Source organism: Misgurnus anguillicaudatus, chromosome 1 (assembly GCF_027580225.2).
Source record: "Misgurnus anguillicaudatus chromosome 1, ASM2758022v2, whole genome shotgun sequence".
Classification (NCBI taxonomy): Eukaryota; Metazoa; Chordata; class Actinopteri; order Cypriniformes; family Cobitidae; genus Misgurnus; species Misgurnus anguillicaudatus.
In genome coordinates, this window is record NC_073337.2 from 28,683,610 (window position 1) to 28,706,008 (window position 22,399).

Here is a 22,399-nt window from a genome sequence, read left to right on the forward strand (position 1 = left end):
ATGTATGTTAAGTTCTAGCTTAAAATACCATAATAGATTTATAATAGATTTATTATTTATTACTTTATTATAACATGATGTTAAAATTGCAACTTTGTACATATGAGCAAAAATGTGCCATTTTGGGGTGTGTCCTTTTAAATGCAAATGATTTGATCTCTGCAATAAATGGCAGTGCTGTGATTGGGCAGTGCAGATTAAGGGGAGGCATTATCCCCTTCTGACATCACAAGGGGAGCCAAATTTCAATGTCTTATTTTTGACATGCTTGCAGAGAATGATTTACCAAAACTAAGTTACTGGGTTGTTATTTTACACATTTTTCTAGATTAATAGAAGCACTGTGGACCCAATTATAGCACTTAAACATGGAAAAAGTCTGATTTTTAAGATATGTCCCCTTTAAAATTATAATTATGGGACTTTTATTTTGAAGCCTCATTGTTATGGGTGCTATTTCTTGGGCATTTTAGCCATTGTTAACATTTAATGCGTCTTGTTAATAATTCTTTATTTAAACTAAATGGAGGACGTAAGACTATATCTATCTCTTTATCATTCGTCAAATACAAATTTCTATTTTAAAATGACAAAAATTTGACTTTTATTTTGAAGCTTCTCGTTAATGCTCTTACTTCTTCAAATATTATAATCATACCGGAGGTTTCAGCTCTTTTTAGACATTTAATGCGCTTTGTTTAGCATTCTTTATTTAAACGAATGGAGGACGGAAGACTTTATCTATAACTTTATCTATTATCTAATCTCCCTATCATTCATCCAGTTCAGATTTCTTTTTTAAAATGACGACCAATTGACTTTTATTTTGAAGTTTCTCGTTAATGCCCGTACTCATTCAAATATTATAATCATACTGGAGGACTTTATGCACTTTTTAGACATTTAATGCGCTTTGTTTAGCATCCTCTCTAAATAGAGGAGGGAAGACTTTATCTATATCGCTATATCTATATCTCTATCTCTATCATTCGTCCAATTCAAATTACTTTTTTTAAATGACAACAATTGGACTTTTATTTTGAAGCTTCTCGTTAGTGCTCGTACTCCTTCAAATATTATAATCATACTAAAGGTTTCTGCACTTTTTAGACATTGTTAACATTTAATGCGATTTGTTAAGCATTCTCTTTTTAAACTAAATGGAGGATGAAAGCACATTAAAGCATTTAATCAAAGCAGTTCAACACGGAGATCTGTGCACAGTTAAACAGCAATTCAGTCAACATGCTAACAAGCAATCTATTATCTATACTCATTTTGGGAAATCGGGAGATACTTTTTTGCACTATGCCGCCAGATATGGACATTTGGACATTTTGCGTTATCTAGTAGAGGAGTTAAACATGGACATTGAAGTGTACAACAACGACTACAAGAGAGCTTTGCACGAGGCTTCTTCCATGAGTCATTATGAATCTGTGCGATATCTCATTGCCAGAGGTGCAAAAATAGACAGTTTGAAGAAAGCAGACTGGTACGTTGGAAAAATTGTGATATGTTGAAGTAACGTTATATGTTGAAAGATTTTGGATATAGAGAGCACGTGTATGGGAGGGAATATGTGGCCAGGATGTTGCGTTGAAGCTCAACGCCTTCGATAGCTCAGTTGGTAGAGCGGAGGACTGTAGAGGTTCAACACTGTCATCCTTAGGTCGCTGGTTCGAATCCGGCTCGAAGGAAAAGTTTTTTGTTCAGTATTTAATTTTTTTACGTGTATGTAGCAACCGAGTGCATAATCCAGTATGTATTATTATTTTCAAAGCCTTTGTTCAATAATTCATCAATTAGGCACATTTAATGCCGTTACCTGAAAAGGTAAAGCATTGCGTTAGCACCATAAATGTAGTGAGTTCGATTCACAGAGACAAACATTATACTAAAATGTATACCTTAAATGTTAAGCTTGAACGTAATCAATATAATAAGTATAAATATTCCCTTAATTTAAAGTTTTTTTAGCAGTGTTCGAATTGAGAGGGGGGGCTGGGGTGGTCCCGGACCTCCTATAAGCATTGGGACAGATAATGGACAGTTGTGCTTTGTCGCAGCGCAGCACAAGAATTTTAAATTCATGTAGTATTTTAATTTTAATAAAAACCAGAGGTCCCCCCTAATTTATATGCCTGTGCTTTATGGGGGTCCCCTGGTTTTTATTACAATTAAAATACTACATTAATTTAAATTATTAATAATTATTAAATAATTATTTTATTTAAATTATTATTTATAGTTTTTAATTTCTCATGCTGTGCTGCCACAAAGCGGCACTGTCCATTATTTGTCCCAATTTCACAATAAACTAATCCAAAAGATTTCAATTTGAAATAAATGTAAACTCTCAAGTGTGCCTCACGCTGTTTTCTGGAGGAATTGACAGATTGTTCGATTTAGAATTGGGTAAGGGGCTTTTAAAAATTCTTCTCAAACTATTATTTCACAATAATTTATGGGATAAAAATGGTTAAGGGTAATTTTTTTATTAAAACGTTGATCTGGGATCACATCTTACTTTGTGAAATCACGGTGACCCTTTAATAATGGGGGACTTGCTGCTTAGCTAGGGGACCCCCTATAATCTTTGACACAATTCAATCGTTTTCAATGCACTACAACTCTGCATACGCAACACTTGTAACACGTGCACATTAAACACTGGCCACCCTCTTTAGGACTCCTCTCATGATGGCCTGCACCCGACGGAACCTTGACGTCATTTCAGAGCTTCTGGACCACGGTGCCGACCCAGTGGTACAGAATAAGGACGGGTGGAACTCATTCCACATTGCATGTAGAGAAGGAGATCCAGTCATTATACAGCACCTCCTACTGGCCAAACCTGAGGTCTGGAAGACAAAGAGTAAAACTGGAAGGACACCTCTTCACACTGCTGGTATATGAACTGTGATAGTTCAGACTTTTGTGTTAGCGTCATGTGTTTATGTATAATGTTATGATGTCTGTTTCTAGCTCTGCACGGCTGTGAGGATACAGTTAAGATTCTGCTTGAGAGGTAACATTTGAATATATGCATGTGGGTCTTGTAATCCAGAATCCATTTTTATGTTTCTTCTGATGCTGTTTTCATATTATTTCAGGTGTTCCTATGAGCCTGATGAAAAGGATAGTTGCGGAGTCACACCATTTATGGATGCTATTAGGAATGGACACATAGCTATTGCTAAATTGCTTCTTGAGAACCACAAAGTAAGGCACAGATACAATACTAATATATGGGGGGGGGGGGGTATTGTTTGCACTATTGCGTGACAACATTTTGACTTATATTAAATTATCTTTATTTTGTCCGTTATATGCCAGGATAATGTCCAGTGGGGGGATGGGGGGTTTATCCCCCCCCCCCGGACTTTATATTCTTGCATCTAAATTGCACCCTGTATATGAGTATTTTGAGGGCAAATAGGTGTTTAATATGTCTGTTTATGGATGTGCATAGGCATCTGCCTCAGCGGTTGATGTGCTCGGAACGCAGCCTTTGCACCAGGCCTCTGTAACTGCTCAGGATGATGCACTGTCATTTCTTGTGCGTAATCTAGGAATCGATGTAAACACAAGAGCTACAAAATTGGAGTTGACTGCACTACACTATGCTGCTAAGGTAATGACACATAAACATCCCATTGCATTATACACTCACCTAAAGGATTATTAGGAACACCATACTAATACTGTGTTTGACCCCATTTCGCCTTCAGAACTGCCTTAATTCTACGTGGCATTGATTCAACAAGGTGCTAAGGGCATTCTTTAGAAATGTTGTCCCATATTGATAGGATAGCATCTTGCAGTTGATGGAGATTTGTGGGATGCACATCCAGGGCACCACATCCCAAAGATGCTCTATTGGGTTGAGATCTGGTGACTGTGGGGGCCATTTTAGTACAGTGAACTCATTGTCATGTTCAAGAAACCAATTTGAAATAATTCGGGCTTTGTGACTTTGTGGCATTATCCTGCTGGAAGTAGCCATCAGAGGATGGATACATGCTGGTCATAAAGGGATGGACATGGTCAGAAACAATGCTCAGATAGACCGTGGCATTTAAATGATGGCCAATTGGCACTAAGGGGCCTAAAGCGGGCCAAGGAAACATCCCCCACATCATTACATCATTGCATTAATGAGAAATTGAATATGTGTTCCTAATAATCCTTTAGGTGAGTGTACATAAAGAAATGTAAAGTGTTAAAAAAACTAATTTAATCTCAACACTTTTCAGGAAGGTCACACAGACACTATAAAACATCTGCTTGGCCTTGGTGCAGATCTTCATGCAAGAGATACAAAAGGAAGATCGGGTAAGACATTTTATGGTTTGTTTCACAATACTTCATGTTACCTTATTGAGAAATTCTTGTGCTGTAATTTGGATATTACTTTAGAAAGCAAAGTACAAACATTTTTGTCTGTTTTACAGCGCTACACATGGCATGCATCGGCCAGCATGCAGACACTGTTAGGACGCTACTACAGATGGGACTGCCAGACACCAAAGACAATACAGGCAATACAGCCAGACAGTATGCCAAAAAAACTAACATCATAGAAGTCTTTGAAAGTTTAAAAATGTAAAGTGCCATAAATAAATAAAAATAAATTATTACTTTGAATAATGAGCAAAATAAAAAAAAATTATGCAACTGGTGTGGCAAACTTATGTCTAAACTTTATAGCCTTCTGAATAATTAAATGAATATCTTTACATTATTTTTGTTTATTTTACACTCTAAACATAATCTTGTTCTGTCAATAAACATATTAAGTAGTAAGCTTGTATTTTATTAAAGAGTTCACCAGAATAAAAAAATGCATGTTACAAATATATATTTACTAGGGCTGGGAAGGGATTGGTCGCGATTAGTCGCATGCAAGGTGGGTTATTTTTTGCATGATATATGTGTGTGTGCTGTGTGTAATTGTTGTGTATATTAAACCACACACACATACATATATTCACATCAGATTTTTAATAATTAATAATTACACACAGCACACACTCATATATTATGCCAAGGATCACTTTTATTTTGTATGCGATGGATCGCGATTGATCTTTTCCCAGCCCTAATATTTACCCCCAAATCAGTATTTTTACATTTACTTTGTACACAGAACCAATAATAAAAATACATTTTTTTTGCAACGCATTAACACCCAAATTAACATTTTGTACCTACTGTAGATCCCGTGCTCCACTCAAAGGATTTGTCTAAATATAAATGCATCTGTTTGATGTACATTATAATTGTACATTATAAAAAGCAAACCACAGCATGATGCAATAATATGGACCTTAAAAAGTACCGTAGATACTAACCATACTGGGAAGCGATGTCAAGAAAAACAGCTGAGCGCTGGCTAGCAGAAAGGCGGAGTACCGCCCCCTTCAATGAGCCGGGTGATTGACAGAACATTATACCAATCGTGATTCAGAAAGAGAACAACGTCTTCAACCTTCTTACTCCCTCCACGCCCACTGGGGTGACGTGACAGCGCACTTCTTTCATTTCCAGCTTTGCAAGATCTCCATTTTCTTCGGCCCTACGCACAGGAAAAGGGGATTAAAGACGAGGAACAATGAATGAAGAATACGACGTTATCGTGTTGGGAACTGGGCTAACGGTATCTAATTTGTGAATACGATATTTTGTAACCCGAATACGCATTGCTTGAATGGTTTGTGACAGCACAAAATGCACAGCCACAGCCTGTTTCGGTTTTGCTAGGCGGTGCTGTGTTCAGTTTAGCATGCTAATTTTTACCATCGCGCTAATCCATTCTAACTCTATGGGATGTTAATTAGCCATTGTGCTAACTTTAGCATCAGTGCTAAATGCTGCTAGCCGCTAGCGCCCAGTGATGCAGCTAACGTTAACGCTGTTTTTGCAGGCCTCGGGTGCGAATTTTACCGTGTTTTAGGCTTGTTTGCTAGCACAAATTTATTTCATTTTATGTCAGTATGGTAAAGATATTGCTGAATTTAGTTTCGTTATATTCATATTCCGATAGCTTGCTTGTAGTGAAGCTTTCACATTTGACAGCGCCAACCAGGCAGCCTGGTTTAAGTCTGCGACTATTAAATTATGACGAAATGCGCATTAAATATGTTTTCTAAACATTAAAATTCCACTTGATGTTTCACTACTTAGCTTTTAAACTTGATTTCTGTGAGCTATATGAAATGTTAGGGTGTTGCTAAGTCAATAAGGCTGACTTCATAGTTATTTTAAGGGTGGAGGGTTATTTTATTTCGTTTCTTTAAAATGAAATGCCAGAGTAGTGTCCTGCCCAGCTTTGACTCTTTTCGCCAATATAGGTCAGTAAACAACCACACCCTCAAAACAAGCAAAATCCTCATTACTTTAATCCATGTCAAGTAAAAGGCTAGCTTGTCCTTTTGATCTAATAAGAAACTAGTTTAAGTTGACAAACAGTTATGGAAGTAAGTTGTATGTTTTATATTTATGCATTTTCAGACGCTTTTATGCAAAGTGACATACATTGCATTACAATGTATACATTTTGGATCGATCCCATGATCTTTAGTGTTGCTACTGCAATGCTTTACCACTGACCTATACAGGAGCACAATGTATGTTTGCAACACAACTTGCTTGTACGTAGTAACCTATATAACTTATCCTCTTTACATAAAATAACATTGTCTAGAGCATGCATGACTGTGGGATGTAAATCTTTACCTAGAGGTTATAGATCAAGCATGACAGGAAAAACCCGTGATGAGAATTATTCCTGGCTGTGACTGTACTTTGTATTGGACTTATTTTATGGGACTGTCCCTGAATGAGTTCCTTTAAATGTTAGGATGAAGTTCACATTTTCATCTTTAGCCCCTTTAAGTAAAAATCTATATATTACAAACATGCAGAACATTGCTTTAGCAGCGCAAAAGGTTGTGGGTTCAATCCCAGGGAACGTACATAATGATAAAATCTATGTCTTTGTGATGCACTGTAAGTAAAAGCGTCTGTTAAATGTGAAAAGGTAAATATACTTCTGTCACTGTTGGTTTTAGATATTTATTGTGCACTTTTTTATGGCCTTGGAAATGAAATTATGTTATTGCACCTTTTATAACTTCATTCATTTAACACAGGAAGACTGGGAAGATAACAGGACATTTTTGCCCTGTTAAGACCTGATATTAAGATATGACGTTAAGAATTATGTTTTGGTCAATCGGCTTGCAAGTGGATGAAAGATGGAGTAAAATTGAGTTACTGTATTGGTTTGTTTTAATGTCTGACATCCGTAACATATATGTAAATAAAATTGCTTTATTGAGCACTTAACTGCATTAAAAATAATAAAAAAAACCTTACATGACAGTTCAGAGACTAGAAGCAAAAGTGCTCACTTTAAGCGCAAATAAGTTACAAAATCCTAATTAGTAAGTCGAGAAACAATTCTGAATCTATTCTGAATAGAATCGGGACTCTAAGAATTGATACTGAATTGAATCATCAGTGTTGATGGTAGCGCATTACAAAGTAACATGCATTACGTAATAATTAGGGATGCACCGAATCCAGATTTTTTGGGTTTGGACGAACACAGAATCCACTGTTTAAGATTCGGCCGTATACCGAATCCTATTTGCATCCTTATTCCATTAACACAGTAAAACAATGAAGTAAACAACGTCCACAGCAGTGTATTTTTCATTTTATTTGATTTTAACTGTAAAAAAAAAGGATAGGCAACATTATGCCAGGATGACAAGTGGGGAGAAACTATTTTGACAATTATCATAAGCCTATGCATAATTAAAGCAATGCGGTGCGATGCGCTAGCTTTTTCCAGTGCGTTCACGAAATGTGAACCGCCCCAAAGGCTCACCGGAAAAACCCCCCGCTTATCTCCATGCCAGCACCTGATGTAATCAATGGCCGCGTGACGTTGACCAGCGTAGTGCAAGCCTAGAGTTCGGTTCGGTGGAAAAACGATTCGGCCGAATCCAAATCCTGGATTCGGTGCATCCCTAGTAATAATATTACTTTTCTTAAGTAACGAGTAAAGTAACGCATTACTTTTTAAATGTACACATTAATATTTGAGTTACTTTTTAAAATTTTTAGTTTAATTAATTTAATAAAAAACTATGTACTGAATTAAACTAAACGTAGTCACATTATGCACTCAATGCGTACATTCCTGTGTGGGAACAGTTTAAGTCAGAAATGGTCAGAGATGGCAGGCCAGAGCTCAACATTTTTGTGAAGAAATATGCAACTTTTTAGTCATAAAACACCTGCAAGGCCTGAAAGAGATCAAACCTCAGAAAAGAAAAAGTCATGCAAAAGTAACTAAAAGTAACGTAAGCATTACTTTCCATGAAAAGTAACTTAATATTGTAATGCATTACTTTTAAAAGTAATTTTCTCCAACACTGTTGAATCATGCGGGCCAAAGATTCACACCTCTATTCAGATGTAATCGAAATTACATTCGGCAGAATTGCTTTGGTAACGTAGATGCGCACATGGTTAAATATGCTTGAACAGCCACAAAGGACCGCCATTTGATCTAAAGTGTAATGTACCGAGCACAATGTTTCTACATCGGTCCTGGCTTTTATCATGAACCCAGTGTTCGTCTTGATCTTTAGGCTGTCGTGGATAAAACTAAAGCGCCTGCTCTCCGCCTCTTTCATTTTTGCGAGCGTGTAAAAGTTGCGTGAGCTTATTTCATCGATTGCGCTGAAAACCAGAGAAAGCTCTTACATATATACGTACAAAACACTGTACAGCATGTTTTATAATGACACAAGCAGCATTATTCTAAATAATATTAGTGCGCGTTGATTTAAATCCATCATTTCGCATTTAATCTAAAGTAGAGGGACACGCCCATTGACCATCCTCTAAAAGTAAGCAGGACAGAAACGGTCGAAAGGGGATGAAAGAGACGGATTGAAACACTCCACGTCCACTTGTGATCCGAGTTACCAAAACACATCATAATACCAGGAGTAAATGTGCTCTTTGTGACAGACTGCATGGTGCTATTAGTAAAAAACCAGAAAGGCGTTGGCCCGCCTCTCTCTCTGAGGAACTGAGACTAACATCTTATATTTAGTTCTGCAAATCAGACAGGAATGGTAAACCTGTTATAGGGGGTGGTATGTGTGAGCACCACAAATGAGCAACACTGCTCTAATCTCGGCTTTTTATGAGGAATTCCTGAAGCCATACTCCCATAAACATAGTATAGCTCTGGTATTACATGGCTTATTGCATAATCCCTTAAGGCAGAGCCGCCTAGTCTACTGGCTTCAAGTTAGGAGCCCACAAGAGTAAAAATGAACAAATATTAATATTCTGGCAGTATTGGTATTCATCTACAGTGAAGATTAAAGACAAAAGGAGATCAAATAGACTGCTGGATTGTGGAGATTGTGGCTGGACTGGAGTCAAAATGCAAAGGGAAGGCATGTGAAACAGAATGGGAGAAGTGTCAAACAGTTTGACAGAATGGTTAATGGTTTCTGTCAAAATAATAACGCAGTACCATTCATGTTTGGCCGACAGAGTTGTCTGAAGCCAAAGCAGGTGCTTGAGGCCTTACAAATATGAGGGACGACTTGGGTATACTTCGTCCCTAGAGGATTTCTGCGGCAAAAAAGCTTAATTTTTGCAGAGGGATTATTCAAATTTTGCGATAAAGATTTTTTGGGTGATAAATTAAAAATAACTTAAATAGGCATGCAGGAGGGACTGTTACTTCAGTTTTAACGTGTATGTGAGGGTCAGCGTACAATGTGTGCAAGGCAGATTTCGTCATGAGAATAGCATGCAGTTCATGCACGCGCATACAGGAGTATGCACTATGTAGGCTAAAATAGTTTTTGCAATTAGTCGCAAATTTTTAGGGATGGCTTACGATTAATCGCGATTAATCTATAGCAGATTAAAAGTGTTTGTTAACATAGGTGTGTGTTTGTGAACTCAACTGTGTATAATAATTATGTATTTATAAATATGCACACATGCATGTATAATTTTAAGAATTTTTTTTTATATATTAAGTATTTATATTTACATATAATATTAAGTAATAAGTATACATAAATGTACAAATGTATATACACATGTAAACATTTCTTAAATATATACATGCATGTATGTGCATTTATCTATACAAAGTTATAATACACAGTTCACACACACATATATGATGTAAACAAAAACTGTTATTCTGCAATAGACTAATCGCAATTAATCGTTAGCCATCCCTAGTCGCAATTAGCATGCATCGAAAACTTATGCGTGTGCGTACAAATCTAATGGAGTTGATATGGATGCACCGATACCGATACTGGAATCGGCCTCGATACCACTTTTTCTCAAGTACTCGTTAAAAGTCCCCCGATACCGGGGATCAATACCACGGTCTGAGAAATGTCTATGTTTGAGCGGCGTGTAAGGGGTTAATGCCTCGTGTTGTCCAAAGAGGCAGAGTTTACAACAAACTGGAGGACTAATCCCTTGTTTTTTTGTTAAATTATATGACTAAAGCTGTTACCTGTAAATTTAAATCATGTTTTTTTTTTTTACTCGGTATCGGCAAGTACCGAAAAGCAAGTACTCGTATTCCAAAAGTGGTATCGGTGCTTACTAGGAGTTGACTTTGCAAGTCGAGGAAGTTCGCGTGCTTGTAAAAACACCTTATACAGTTTTCCTCATTTTTTGGGGGGTGGTCCCTCCATTTGAGCCAAGACCAGTTTTCAAGTCGAGTCATGATCATTATGGACATTGATTTTGTCTAAAGCATTGGCGTGAGAAATTGGCTTCTCAAGTGAAAAACAGCACTTTTTTATCCTCAGAGGCCCAAATGTCTTTTTAACCACTGTCTTGGCTTGTAACAGATCGAAAGATGAGATGCTTCCTGTAGTTGCTAGTCAGGGTTTGGGCTTGGTTTAGGGTGGTTTTGACTCTGTCCACAAAGTCAATCATAGACAGAGGGATGGTTAAAACTGCATCTTTATTTGCTCATATAATCATGGTAAATAGCTTTGTGTTAACTAGAGCTTCAGCTCCTGCTGATATTATTTAGATAAATTACAATACTAGCTCTTTATCCATCTGATACAAAGAAGCCATTCTTCTTTTTTAGACAGTTTGCTTGTATTAGACAGCCTGCTGTTACTCAAGCTGGCAAACTTAAAATGAATGTTTACAGTCATTTGTGAGCCCATAATGAGAAAAACAACATTGCTGCTTGCAGGCTAAAGAGATGATGTTGTTAATCGCTTTGAGTGCTGTGTTGTTTAGTGCCGTGCATTGCGTGTAAAGTCCACTCCATCAAATGATGTGAAGTTTTTTATTACTGCCAGTCAGGAGAAAGAAAGGTTCAGAATCTTCCAAAATTCCAACCTTGAAATGGGGCGTAATGTAAACCTGGAGTTGATTTTTAGAGGCATTCAAAACATTCAACATGTCTGTCTTTAATCCCAGTTTGACTGAATGGCCCTTTGGCGTTCGTGTAAATAAATCCATGATTATTTGTAGCTTCAGTGGCTCCACCCATGAGGCCAAAAGTGCATATGTGTGTTATTCAAAATCTTGTTTGCAGTAGATTCTCATTGTGTTAAAGGGCCCTAATTCTCTTCGTTTTAAAGGTGCTGTAGAATGTAAAACTGTATTTACGTAGGGATAGATGAATAATAATAGTTGTGTACATGGTAATGACATATCGTGATCTTCAAACACGATTATCTTCTCCTTATGTAAACCTTGTGCATGCAAAAGACTGCTAAAAAACAGACCAGTCTCAACATAACACCGACTGTAACGTTACAGTCGAGATTTACACCCCCGACATTAAATTAATTACAATATTGTTACTAAAAACAAAGTTGTGACTGCTGAGTTGGCGTTATATGCTAGTTAATGCTATATGCTAGGGTTTAAGGTCCATTCACATTAAAAGCGACTTTGTCGCTGTGTGTCGCTCGTCTCTTTCAAAAGAGGCGTTTTTATATCTAGTTGTCATAAACAAATGAGTAACGTCCACCCTAGTAACTGATGAGAGACGGATGACGTGAACTCCCCCGTTCGTTCTCAGTGGTAGTTGCTCCTGAATGTTGCTCATAATTTGCATAAAGTTAAACATTTCTCAACCTTTTTGCGTGACTGGACACGCCCATCCAGCTGTCAACGGTCACTGTCGCCGGATGCCGCCGAGCTTCCATTGAAATCAATGGGATTGCGTTGCTTTGCTACTGCTAGTCGCTTAAAATGTGAATGTACTTTTAGGCTGAAGTTCTGCTATTGATGTTACAGTCAAGATGTACACCCCAACATTAAATTACACATTAAATTAATTACAATGTTAAAGCGTAACTAAACCCCTGGTCAGAGCCTGACTCCACCCACTGGCAATATTTGAAAAATGCAAGAAAAGTAGGCAGATCCCAACAGAGATAGAGGGGACGAACTAAGTGTGTGGTGAGATCGTAACAAGGGCATGGTAAGCTTGAACCTGCTTACGTCACGAGTAATTTTTTGGACCAAACATCCAATAGGAAAATTCAACTGCAGTAGCCACCGTTCAACCTGAAGAGGGCAGCACTCAGACGTTTTTACACCATATATTGTAATATTGAAACACTTTATATCCAAATGTCAAAAAACGTACTTAAATCAATGAACAGCACTAATAAACCGTTATTCTTACAGATCAGTAACTAAAAAAGTTGGATTAGGGTTTAGTTACTCTTTAAAAACAAAGTTGTGACTGGTGAGTTAGCGTTAGGGATGCATAACGTTTAATCGCTAATAATCTATAACAGAATAAAAGTTTTTGTTTCCATCATATATATCTATACAAAGTTATTATACACAGTTCACACACATATATGATGTAAACAAGAACTTTTATTCTGCTATAGATAAATCGCGATTAATCGTTATGCATCCCTACATGCTAGTTAATGCTATATGGATTTGGAAGTGATTATTCCTCAAAATCTGTATCTTCATCTGATACAGACTCAAACATAAGATCTGTTTACACACACACAGAGCTACGGAAGGAGCTGCTCTGAGAAACAGCCAATCAGAGCAGAACTCAACATTATTATTCATGACCCTTTCAAATAAGGTAATAATAAACCATTTCATTCTGGGGGCAAACGTAGGGTTGTAAATGAACATGTAAAACTGTCTCTGGGTCATATTTGCACTTAATAAAGCCACAAACCTTCTATGTAGATATCAACGTGACGCATTATTTCAATGCATTCTTTGGCACCTTTAATTAGATACCTGCTCAGTTTGTTTATATTATTATTTTAGTTTACTGCTACAGTGATAAACAGACTGTTAAGGAGAGCTCTCGGTTCCAGCTGTGGAATTCTTGTAATGGTAAACAGACTGGTGGTTTCTGTTCCCCTTAACTTTTTTTTACTACCATTGAAACACTTTAAATGTGCGCTACGGCTTGTTTTAAAGACATGAGTAAAAATGCAAGCTTTGTTTAAAAACAAGTTTAATATATTTACTACAGTAATCCATCTTTTTAAGTGAGCATGTGTTGTGTTCCCTGAGAATCTAATGTGTTTTGTGCTGCTAACGCATTGCTCTATCAATTAAGCTATTGTGGTAGTTACAATGTAATAAGCTTTCCATTTACACAAGGCCAACCTCAGTTGAACCAGAAGTCTTGCTGCTTATATCTAAAATAGTTTCCTGTGTTTTCTTCAGGAATGCATCCTGTCCGGGATCATGTCCGTGAAGGGGAAGAAGGTGTTGCACATGGACAGGAACTCGTACTATGGAGGAGAGAGCGCCTCCATCACCCCTCTGGAGGATGTAAGTGTCTCTGTACTCTGTTTTACTTCTGACCCCACAGCTCTTCTTTAATCTTTTGATATACAAGAAGTAGATGGCAGATCACAGTTGGGTGATTTTCACGAAATCCAGACTTCAGGTGTCCAGCTTCAGATTTTTTAAAAAGCCCTTGAAGCCAATTTTTTTGCACATATAAGATTAAGGTCTGAACTTACTATAACCATTATTTTTAGAGGATTTAAAAAATATTTCCTATAGAATTATTTACATTTTTTTAGATTATCATTATCAAAAATTATCATTACCGCAACATGATATTACATTAAATATATGCATTTACAAACTCATGTTTCGGTAATGAGAACTAAAAAGTTGTCTAGGTACTATGAGATTTCATAGAGGATTTAAAAATATTTCCTATAGAATTATGTACTTTTTTTTTAGATTATCATTTAACAAAAATTATCATTACCGCAACATGATATTACATTAAATATATGCATTTACAAACTCATGTTTCGGTAATGAGAACTAAAAAGTTGTCTATGTACTATGAGATTTTATAGAGGATTTAAAAATATTTCCTATAGAATTATTAAATTTTTTTTAGATTATCTTTATAAAAAATTATAATTACCGCAACATGATACTACATTAAATATATGCATTTACAAACTCATGTTTCGGTAATGAGAACTAAAAAGTTGTCTAGGTACTATGAGATTTTATAGAGGATTTAAAAAATATTTCCTATAGAATTATTTACTTTTTTAAGATTATCATTATCAAAAATGATCATTACCGCAACATGAGTTTACATGAAATATATGCATTTACAAACTCATGTTTCGGTAATGAGAACTAAAAAGTTGTCTAGGTACTATGAGATTTTATCTAGAGAGAAAAAATAAGAAGTGGTTACCTGGTGGCCATCTTGAGTGTCACAGTCAATTATGTCCCTTCCAACAATTCTTTTTTTAAATGTTAGTTCCTTAACAGGTTAAACAATGTTTGAAAATTGTTGTGGAGGATGAGAAAATTGGTCTCGGACACATTTATATTCCTTATTATTGTCTCTACATTTACCAGTGATCACCAAATGCCACATGTTTCTTTACTGTAAATGTTTAAAGTATAACATGCACTGAAGCTTTTTATTTTTTTAAATTTCTTAATTATAAATATTTCCATATCAAATAACCCAAATCCAGTCATGGACACATTGCGGTAATGAAAAATTTCCCCTTAAATGTGAAAAAAACAAAATTGGTTTGTTTGATGTCATTTGAAATTGCTTTTATCAAATGTTATCGATTACTGGCTGATATAACGGTTTATCTTTAAAAAAAAATCGTTTAAGTTTAGAAAAATAATTGGACATTGTGTCGAGCAGAGCTCCATTTGGAAAACGATGAATGCAGCATTTTAACGATTGTAGGTCTGCTCCTGACACTAAGGTTATTTCAGGAGGTAGGCAGCTTTATGCTCCCATGATAGCCTGTATTGCAGAGATTGCAATCCCAGTACCAATGCTGAGCTCAGTGAAATCTAAATACAAGATTGCAGATAAAGCAAGAGAAATGCATGTGTTGTATATGCAAAAACGGCGAAATAATACTTCTGTGCAAAGCCCAATTTGTGGGGTCATGAAGTTGAAGATTAAAAGGTTTTTAGACCGAGCTCGGGTCGATAGTGAATTTTTCGAGAATGTGATCTTCTCGCTAACACCTACTCTCGGTCTGTTCGCAGTTGTACAAGCGCTTCAGCATTCCAGGCAACCCTCCCGAGTCCATGGGTAAAGGCCGCGACTGGAACGTGGACCTCATTCCCAAATTTCTAATGGCTAATGGTCAGACGCAACAACATTCCACTTGGTACATTTATACTGCCATAACGTCCTGAAATTTAAAATCTGAGCCAAAGAGAATGCCAAATACACAGTGACGCATCCAGTCACTGCCAGATATCTCAGTCACACTTATTATGTTTTCTCATCCACTTCCGAATATACAAATCATGGACGGAAAAAAAGTATTTTATTAATGCCAAAGGAAATTCTTAAAAGCTTTTCAAGTTAACCATATTTCATCTTTTCACCGTAGGTCAGCTGGTCCGTATGCTGCTGATCACACAGGTGACGCGCTACCTGGACTTCAAAGTGATCGAGGGCAGCTTTGTCTATAAAAAGGGCAGCATCTACAAAGTGCCCTCCACAGAGACCGAAGCTCTGGCATCCAGTAAGTGAAACTCTTGAAACTGTTGGCATTACACGGTTCTGCTAGTGTATGTCTAAATAACTGTCTGCAATGCTTTAAATACCCATTGCAAAATCATACTTAAATTTGTAAATTGTGTACCAAACACTTTTGAATTGGAGAAGGATGCATGCAAAATCCATTTGTTGGTCAGTGTGCTTGGTTTGAGGGTTAGTCATCTGAAACTTTAGCAGTACAATCATTTCTGGAGTGATATGGACACTCATCACCTTTGGGGATTGTGTTTTATTGTCTAAACACATGAAAAGATGTTTTAGTCTGGTTGTAAGAGGAAGAATGCTTTCAGACATCCCACAATGCTTCCTTTTTGATTAATTATATACTGAAATGTAATTATTGTGGCATGTAAAACAGTTTTGCACTTCCTCTTTTATGTTTTCAAGCTAAAAATGCTTGCATGTTAGGTTCCTAAAATATATAGGCAGCTGGTGTGAACATATTGGCCTCCAACAGGTTACATGCACGTAGTCTGTGAGTTGCCCGCCAAAGCACATCCTATTAATCGCCTCAATTTTTATATTTATTTATTACATATTTTTATATAAATTTGTTATTTTTTTATGTATGTTAACATTTTACAACTATGATAAATCGAGGTAGACCGAATTAATTAATCCTGATAGTTTCATCTATTAATTTGCTGAATAGATGCTGCATAAGCAGAAAAACAACAGCAGAAACCTAAGTTTGACATCAGAGGACGCTAATGTTAGTAGTACCTCAAACAGACAAAAATACATGCAGATAAACTCAACCCAAATGTTTAATGTCATGATTATTACAATCGATTTGCATTCGTTTGTTTCCAGCTGGATACTTTTATACATATTTTAAGTTAATAACGAGAGAAAGCGAATTATATGCAGCTGTCGGCTACATTAGCATATTCAACTAATCAAAATCTGAATTAAGTTCTTCTTTTTTTATCATCACTTTAATACATATTTTGTTGTTTTAGATAATGATTAAGTCTTTAAACAGAAGCAAATAAAGTACAAGACTACACATATAATATACATTTATGTAATTTCAATTTTACTAGTGGGAGTATTTCACATACATATTTATAAATATAATTCATATATTTTTATTTATACATTTATTTTATTTGGCACATTTTCATTGTTCAGGACTGTAGTTTTATTACTTTTGTAATACAGTTTAGCACTTTTTCACCTTAATTGTTAGTTTTTTATCCAGTAATCGGACGATTAATCGGTTATCGGCAAGTAGGGCTGTCACAAGGATTAAATAATCGTCTTATCGTGATTGTTTGACCTCATTGCGATGATTTCAGATTACCGCAATGATTGCACATCTCTTTAAAAAACACAAGGGGGAGCTGCAGCACCTGTATAAACAAGACAATATCAGATGGCGCTTCTTAACTGACAGTGTAACGCAATACATTATAAAGCCATTCAATTCAGTGGAAAAGAAATGCTGCAAAACTTGATAAGCAGTATGAACTCCAGGTAAAACATACATTTTCAAAACAGCAATTCCAAATTTAGGGAAGTGAAGGATGCTATTCTTAAGGATCTGTAAGGAATTGATTTGTTTTGCCGTCACTACAGACATGCGGTTCAGTAATAATATGACCTGTTCTGGTATAGTGAGTTCATTTTTATTTTCAGTTTTTTTTCATTTTATTGTGTATTTTTTATGAACAATTTTCTGTTTTTGAAAGATATATTCATTAAATAATTACTTTTACTATGTGTTATGTGTATTAATATTTATTGCCAGGTAAACCTTACAAAAGATTTAATTTAAATAATCACAATAATGTGTGAAAATGATTTCATGAACAAACAAAAAATGTATAAGAATTAAACGTCAAAGCCCTAAAACAGGCAATTAATCGTCGCAATTTATTCAGCAATTAATCGTCAGCCAAATTTTATCATCGTGACAGCCCTATCGGCAAGTAGGAACGAACTTGGGTATCGGTAAAATCCACTATCGGTCGACCTCTAATGATAAAAAATAAATTTTTAATAAGTAAAATAAAATAAAATCAACTAGTAAAGCAAAGTTTTGAATGGACTAAAAAAAGCCATTCAGATTGTTTGGTCCGTTGTGGTAGCCCTTGCTTACAAAAAGGTTGAAGACCCCAAAGCGTTATTTTAATATGCTAATTGTTTTTCAGGCCTCATGGGACTTTTTGAGAAACGACGATTCAGGAAGTTCCTTGTGTTTGTTGCCAACTTTGATGAGAATGACCCAAAGACCCTGGAGGGAGTGGACCCCAAAAAGACCACCATGAGGGATGTGTACAAAAAGTTCGACCTCGGGCAAGACGTTGTGGATTTCACCGGCCATGCTCTCGCTCTCTACCGCACAGATGAGTATGTCAAAAATTATTGTCTATACAACATGTTTTTTTATTTAGTTTTTTTGTAAAGTTTTAGTTCATTTTACTCATTAAAAAAATCTAAACGCTATATTTTTCACACAGCTACCTGGATCAGCCATGCATGGAGACGATAAACAGGATTAAGTTGTACAGCGAGTCTTTGGCGAGGTATGGCAAGAGTCCATATTTGTACCCTCTTTATGGCTTGGGAGAGCTGCCTCAAGGCTTCGCCAGGTGAGGTTTCCCCACCCACTTGCCTTCATGTGTTTGACATGCAATGCCCAATATACGTTACATGTTTACATGTTTAATTTGTAGATTAAGTGCCATTTATGGAGGAACTTACATGCTAAACAAACCCATCGAGGAGATCGTTATAGAGAACGGCAAAGTGGTGGGCGTCAAATCTGAGGGAGAGGTGAGTCTCTATTGGTAGAAGTACAGTTTGCGTCAAATCGAAGTGAGAAATTTGCTCATTGTTTATTGTTTATGGTCAGATTGCACGCTGTAAGCAGCTGATTTGCGACCCCAGTTACATCATGGACCGAGTGAAAAAGGTGGGACAGGTGATCAGGGTCATCTGCATCATGAGCCACCCCATCAAGAACACCAGCGACGCCAACTCCTGCCAGATCATCATTCCTCAGAATCAGGTCAACAGGAAGCATGGTACGTTTAACAGGAAACCACAGCACGATTTTTGCTAGTTCTCATTTGCATAGTCATGAACTGAACTCAATTGGTAGCAAAGGTTGTGGGTTTCATTCGTAGGGAATGTATGAGATAAAAATGTACTATTAATGCAATGTCACTTTGAATAAAATCCAAATGTGTAAATATTGAAAATACAATAATATTTTTTGTTCGTTTCAGACATCTACGTGTGCATGATCTCTTACGCGCATAATGTGGCAGGACAAGGTAAATATGTGGCCATTATTAGCACCACCGTGGAAACCAATGACCCTGAGAAAGAGATCAAACCAGCTTTAGACCTTCTGGAACCGGTTGAGCAGAAGTACGTTTGTGTTTGTCTGCGTGTGCTCGCTGATATCTGAAGCTTACTTTGATGAGCATGTGATCAGATAAGAAGGGTCATTTCATCATGTGTTGTCTTCCTTTAGGTTTGTGAGCATTAGTGATCTGTACGCTCCAACTGACATGGGATCTGATAGCCAGGTAGGTGCTCCGAGTGCAACCTCATTATTGTAAGCAATAGGAAGCAAATCGAGTATGTAGTTCCTCTGTGTTTTAGAGCCACCACATATTCGTTGTACAAAGAGCGGAAGTTTCATTTTGTAAAGATAATGTATATCTTTATATCTTAAGACCAGGCGTGACGCACACGTCCTGCCCCGTGGTGGCAGTATAGGTAATAAACCCCGCCCTCTCTACGTGAGACAAATTGTCCCCAATGATGGTTTATTTAAGTTATTTCTTATCACACTCATGTACTTTTAAGTTTTTGTTATTAGTTGACATTAAAAAAAGATGGGAAAGTGGGTGTGGCCGTGATACAGCGGCTCAACCTCACAAATTACTACTGCGCAGACTCTGTCATTTTTTTAGATATTTTGGCTTAATATTATTACAATGGAAGTCTATAGCGACTAGGGCTATCACAATGGTGAAATAATCATCTCATCGCAATTGTTTGACCTCATCGTGATGATTTCAGATCACCGCAATGATTGCACATCTCTTTAAAAACACAAGGGGGAGCTGCAGAGCCTATATAAACGAGACAGTATCAGATTACTTTTAAATATGTGTTATGTGTATTAATATTAACCAGGTAAACTGTTAAAATATTTAATTTAAATAATCACAACGCTAGTGAAAATTATTTCATAAACAAAGAAAAAAAATGTATGAGAATTAAATGTCAAAGCAATAAAATAGACAATTAATCGCCACAATTTATTAGGCAATTAACAGTCACCCAAATTTCATAAATGTGACAGCCCTAATAGTGACGCGTCATTCGTCATTTTTATAGTCTATGCTTTAGATGAACAAGCACTGTAATATTAGAGTCGTGAACTATAATGTAAATAATTTTTATTGGTTCTTAGGTCTTCATCTCTCGCTCCTATGATGCCACAACCCACTTCGAAACCACCTGCGACGACATCAAAGACATCTACAAGCGAATGACGGGCACAGAGTTTGACTTCGCCGAAATGGAGCGCAAGAAGAACGACATCTTCGGAGACGCCGCTGATCAGTAAACCGGCTCCAGCCGGTCTCGAATATCAGATATTCAGACGATCATAATCCTAATGTAAAAAAGGCAAATTGGGCAATCTGGTTATCCAAGTTTTTGCCCATAAAGGAATTTCATGTAAACCGTTACAAAAATTTAGCATTTTCGGGGGGAGAAGGGGAGAGGGGTCTGCCAGTCTGCTTTTTATAATCAGGAAACGAGATATATTTTGCACTGATTGTTTAAACGTCCTTTATTCAGATATCATCATGTAATTTTTATTACGTTAAATCCGAATATGCCAAATAATCAGATTAAAGTGATATTATAAAGAAATCCATATTTTCAAAAATCGGTGTTTGCTTTTGAAGCCCCATCCGTAACTTCCTTAAGCCCCATGCGATCAGTTTGCAAAATTGTAATACAATCTTTTGAGTTCAAGCAGGTTAACAGCACATTTTTCTCTCAAATCTACTTAAAGGATAACTTTCACCAAGACGTTCTTCTATTTTCCTACTAAACTTGTTCTTAAACTAGTTATGAATCTTTAGTTCGCAATCTATATCTCAGATTCCTGCGTTTACACTTCGAAGAGAAGCATCAAGCACACACACGGTGTAGAAAATATTTGATGTAATCTGTGTCCAACCTTACAGTATTCATTTGCAGTATCCTGATGTGATTCGAAAACCGACCCCCTTAGCTGTAAATTGTGCTACTTGTTGGACGGGCGGGTGCTTCGATGGCGTTTTCTTGAGCTTTGTCTTGCATCTCTTTTCTGATGGGTTCTGCGTGATTTTAAGGCCGCTTTAAACAGGAAGGTTATCACACGTCAATGGGAAAAGCTGCTTAGCTGTAAGTCTGGAATCTGCTTGTCTCGTGTGTGTTGGAGCTCGCCTTCTCCCTCACCTCGGAGCGTACAGAGGACGGCTCTGATGTGTTAGAAAGGACCAAAATGTCTATGGCAGTATTGACATGACCGGGGCCCTGTGCAAAAATGTCACCAATGTTTTAAACAAACGCTGAACCAATGGGGCTCAAATGATTTCTGTACTGCAAAGTAAAAATGTTAACTTGTGGAAAACTGAGTGTGTGTTGTTTCTTTGTAAAAGAGGGCTCCAAAATGATTAATCGTGGCTTATCTTTGCAGAATAAAAGTTTTTGTTAACATCATATATGTGTGTACACTGTGTATAATAATTACGTATATATAAATACACGCGCATGTATATATTTAAGAAAGATTTAAATGTTTATATAAATTTCTATATTTAATATTTCATCTTAATTTTTTTTCTTAAAATTTTACATGCATGTATGTGTATTTATATATACATAATAAAAACTTGTATTCTACAAACGATTAGTCGCGATTAATTGTTATGCAGCCCTAAAGTGAAGGCATCTTGCAAAAATCATTTTACGGTTTTGCATTTCAGGCAGATGTGTAAGTACTTGCGTATTTTTATTAAAGTTTTTTAAGTATCTATACTTTATTAGGATTTTTTTAATTCAATACATTTTGAAGCATAATATCATACTTTTTATTCCAGTATATTTCACATTAAATATCTTTTATTGCTTAATTTGTTTGACAAAAAAACACTGATAAAGTACAGATATTAAAAGTAAAAATACTTGAGTACTTTACGCTTCTGATTTTATGTGTCAATTCAAAGCAGGATTTTATGTAGCTAGTAAAAT

The 22,399-nt window shown here is 36.4% G+C and overlaps 2 protein-coding genes and 1 non-coding gene across 3 annotated transcripts; all 3 read left to right on the forward strand.

The window, feature by feature from the left end:
* Positions 1-961: 961 nt before the first annotated feature.
* On the forward strand, positions 962-4,793 carry ankrd16 (ankyrin repeat domain 16). The gene is made up of 7 exons (XM_055190934.2): positions 962-1,495; positions 2,691-2,911; positions 2,989-3,031; positions 3,117-3,225; positions 3,476-3,637; positions 4,260-4,338; positions 4,458-4,793. Exons 1-7 carry the CDS (start codon positions 1,161-1,163, stop codon positions 4,610-4,612), a joined length of 1,104 nt encoding a protein of 367 aa, XP_055046909.2. The 5' UTR covers positions 962-1,160; the 3' UTR covers positions 4,613-4,793.
* On the forward strand, positions 1,613-1,700 carry trnay-gua (transfer RNA tyrosine (anticodon GUA)). Its single transcript is given in 2 exon segments — positions 1,613-1,649; positions 1,665-1,700. It is a non-coding gene; the product is annotated as a tRNA-Tyr (tRNA).
* A 711-nt stretch (positions 4,794-5,504) lies between the features above and the next one.
* Positions 5,505-21,779, forward strand: gdi2 (GDP dissociation inhibitor 2). The gene is made up of 11 exons (XM_055190933.2): positions 5,505-5,662; positions 13,768-13,875; positions 15,604-15,703; positions 15,957-16,091; positions 18,283-18,481; positions 18,592-18,723; positions 18,808-18,907; positions 18,987-19,158; positions 19,363-19,507; positions 19,614-19,668; positions 20,565-21,779. The coding sequence occupies exons 1-11, from the start codon at positions 5,618-5,620 to the stop codon at positions 20,718-20,720; spliced, it is 1,347 nt and encodes a 448-aa protein (XP_055046908.1). The 5' UTR covers positions 5,505-5,617; the 3' UTR covers positions 20,721-21,779.
* The last annotated feature ends 620 nt before the right edge of the window (positions 21,780-22,399 follow it).

Coding starts and splice junctions, on each gene's coding strand:
- ankrd16 (XM_055190934.2), top strand. CDS start 1,161: ATGGAGGATGAAAGCACATTAAAGCATTTAATCAAAGCAGTTCAACAC. Junction 3,226..3,475: donor TGCTTCTTGAGAACCACAAA/GTAAGGCACAGA, acceptor GGATGTGCATAG/GCATCTGCCTCAGCGGTTGA. Junction 4,339..4,457: donor AGATACAAAAGGAAGATCGG/GTAAGACATTTT, acceptor TCTGTTTTACAG/CGCTACACATGGCATGCATC.
- gdi2 (XM_055190933.2), top strand. CDS start 5,618: ATGAATGAAGAATACGACGTTATCGTGTTGGGAACTGGGCTAACG. Junction 16,092..18,282: donor GACCGAAGCTCTGGCATCCA/GTAAGTGAAACT, acceptor ATTGTTTTTCAG/GCCTCATGGGACTTTTTGAG. Junction 18,482..18,591: donor GCTCTCTACCGCACAGATGA/GTATGTCAAAAA, acceptor TTTTTCACACAG/CTACCTGGATCAGCCATGCA.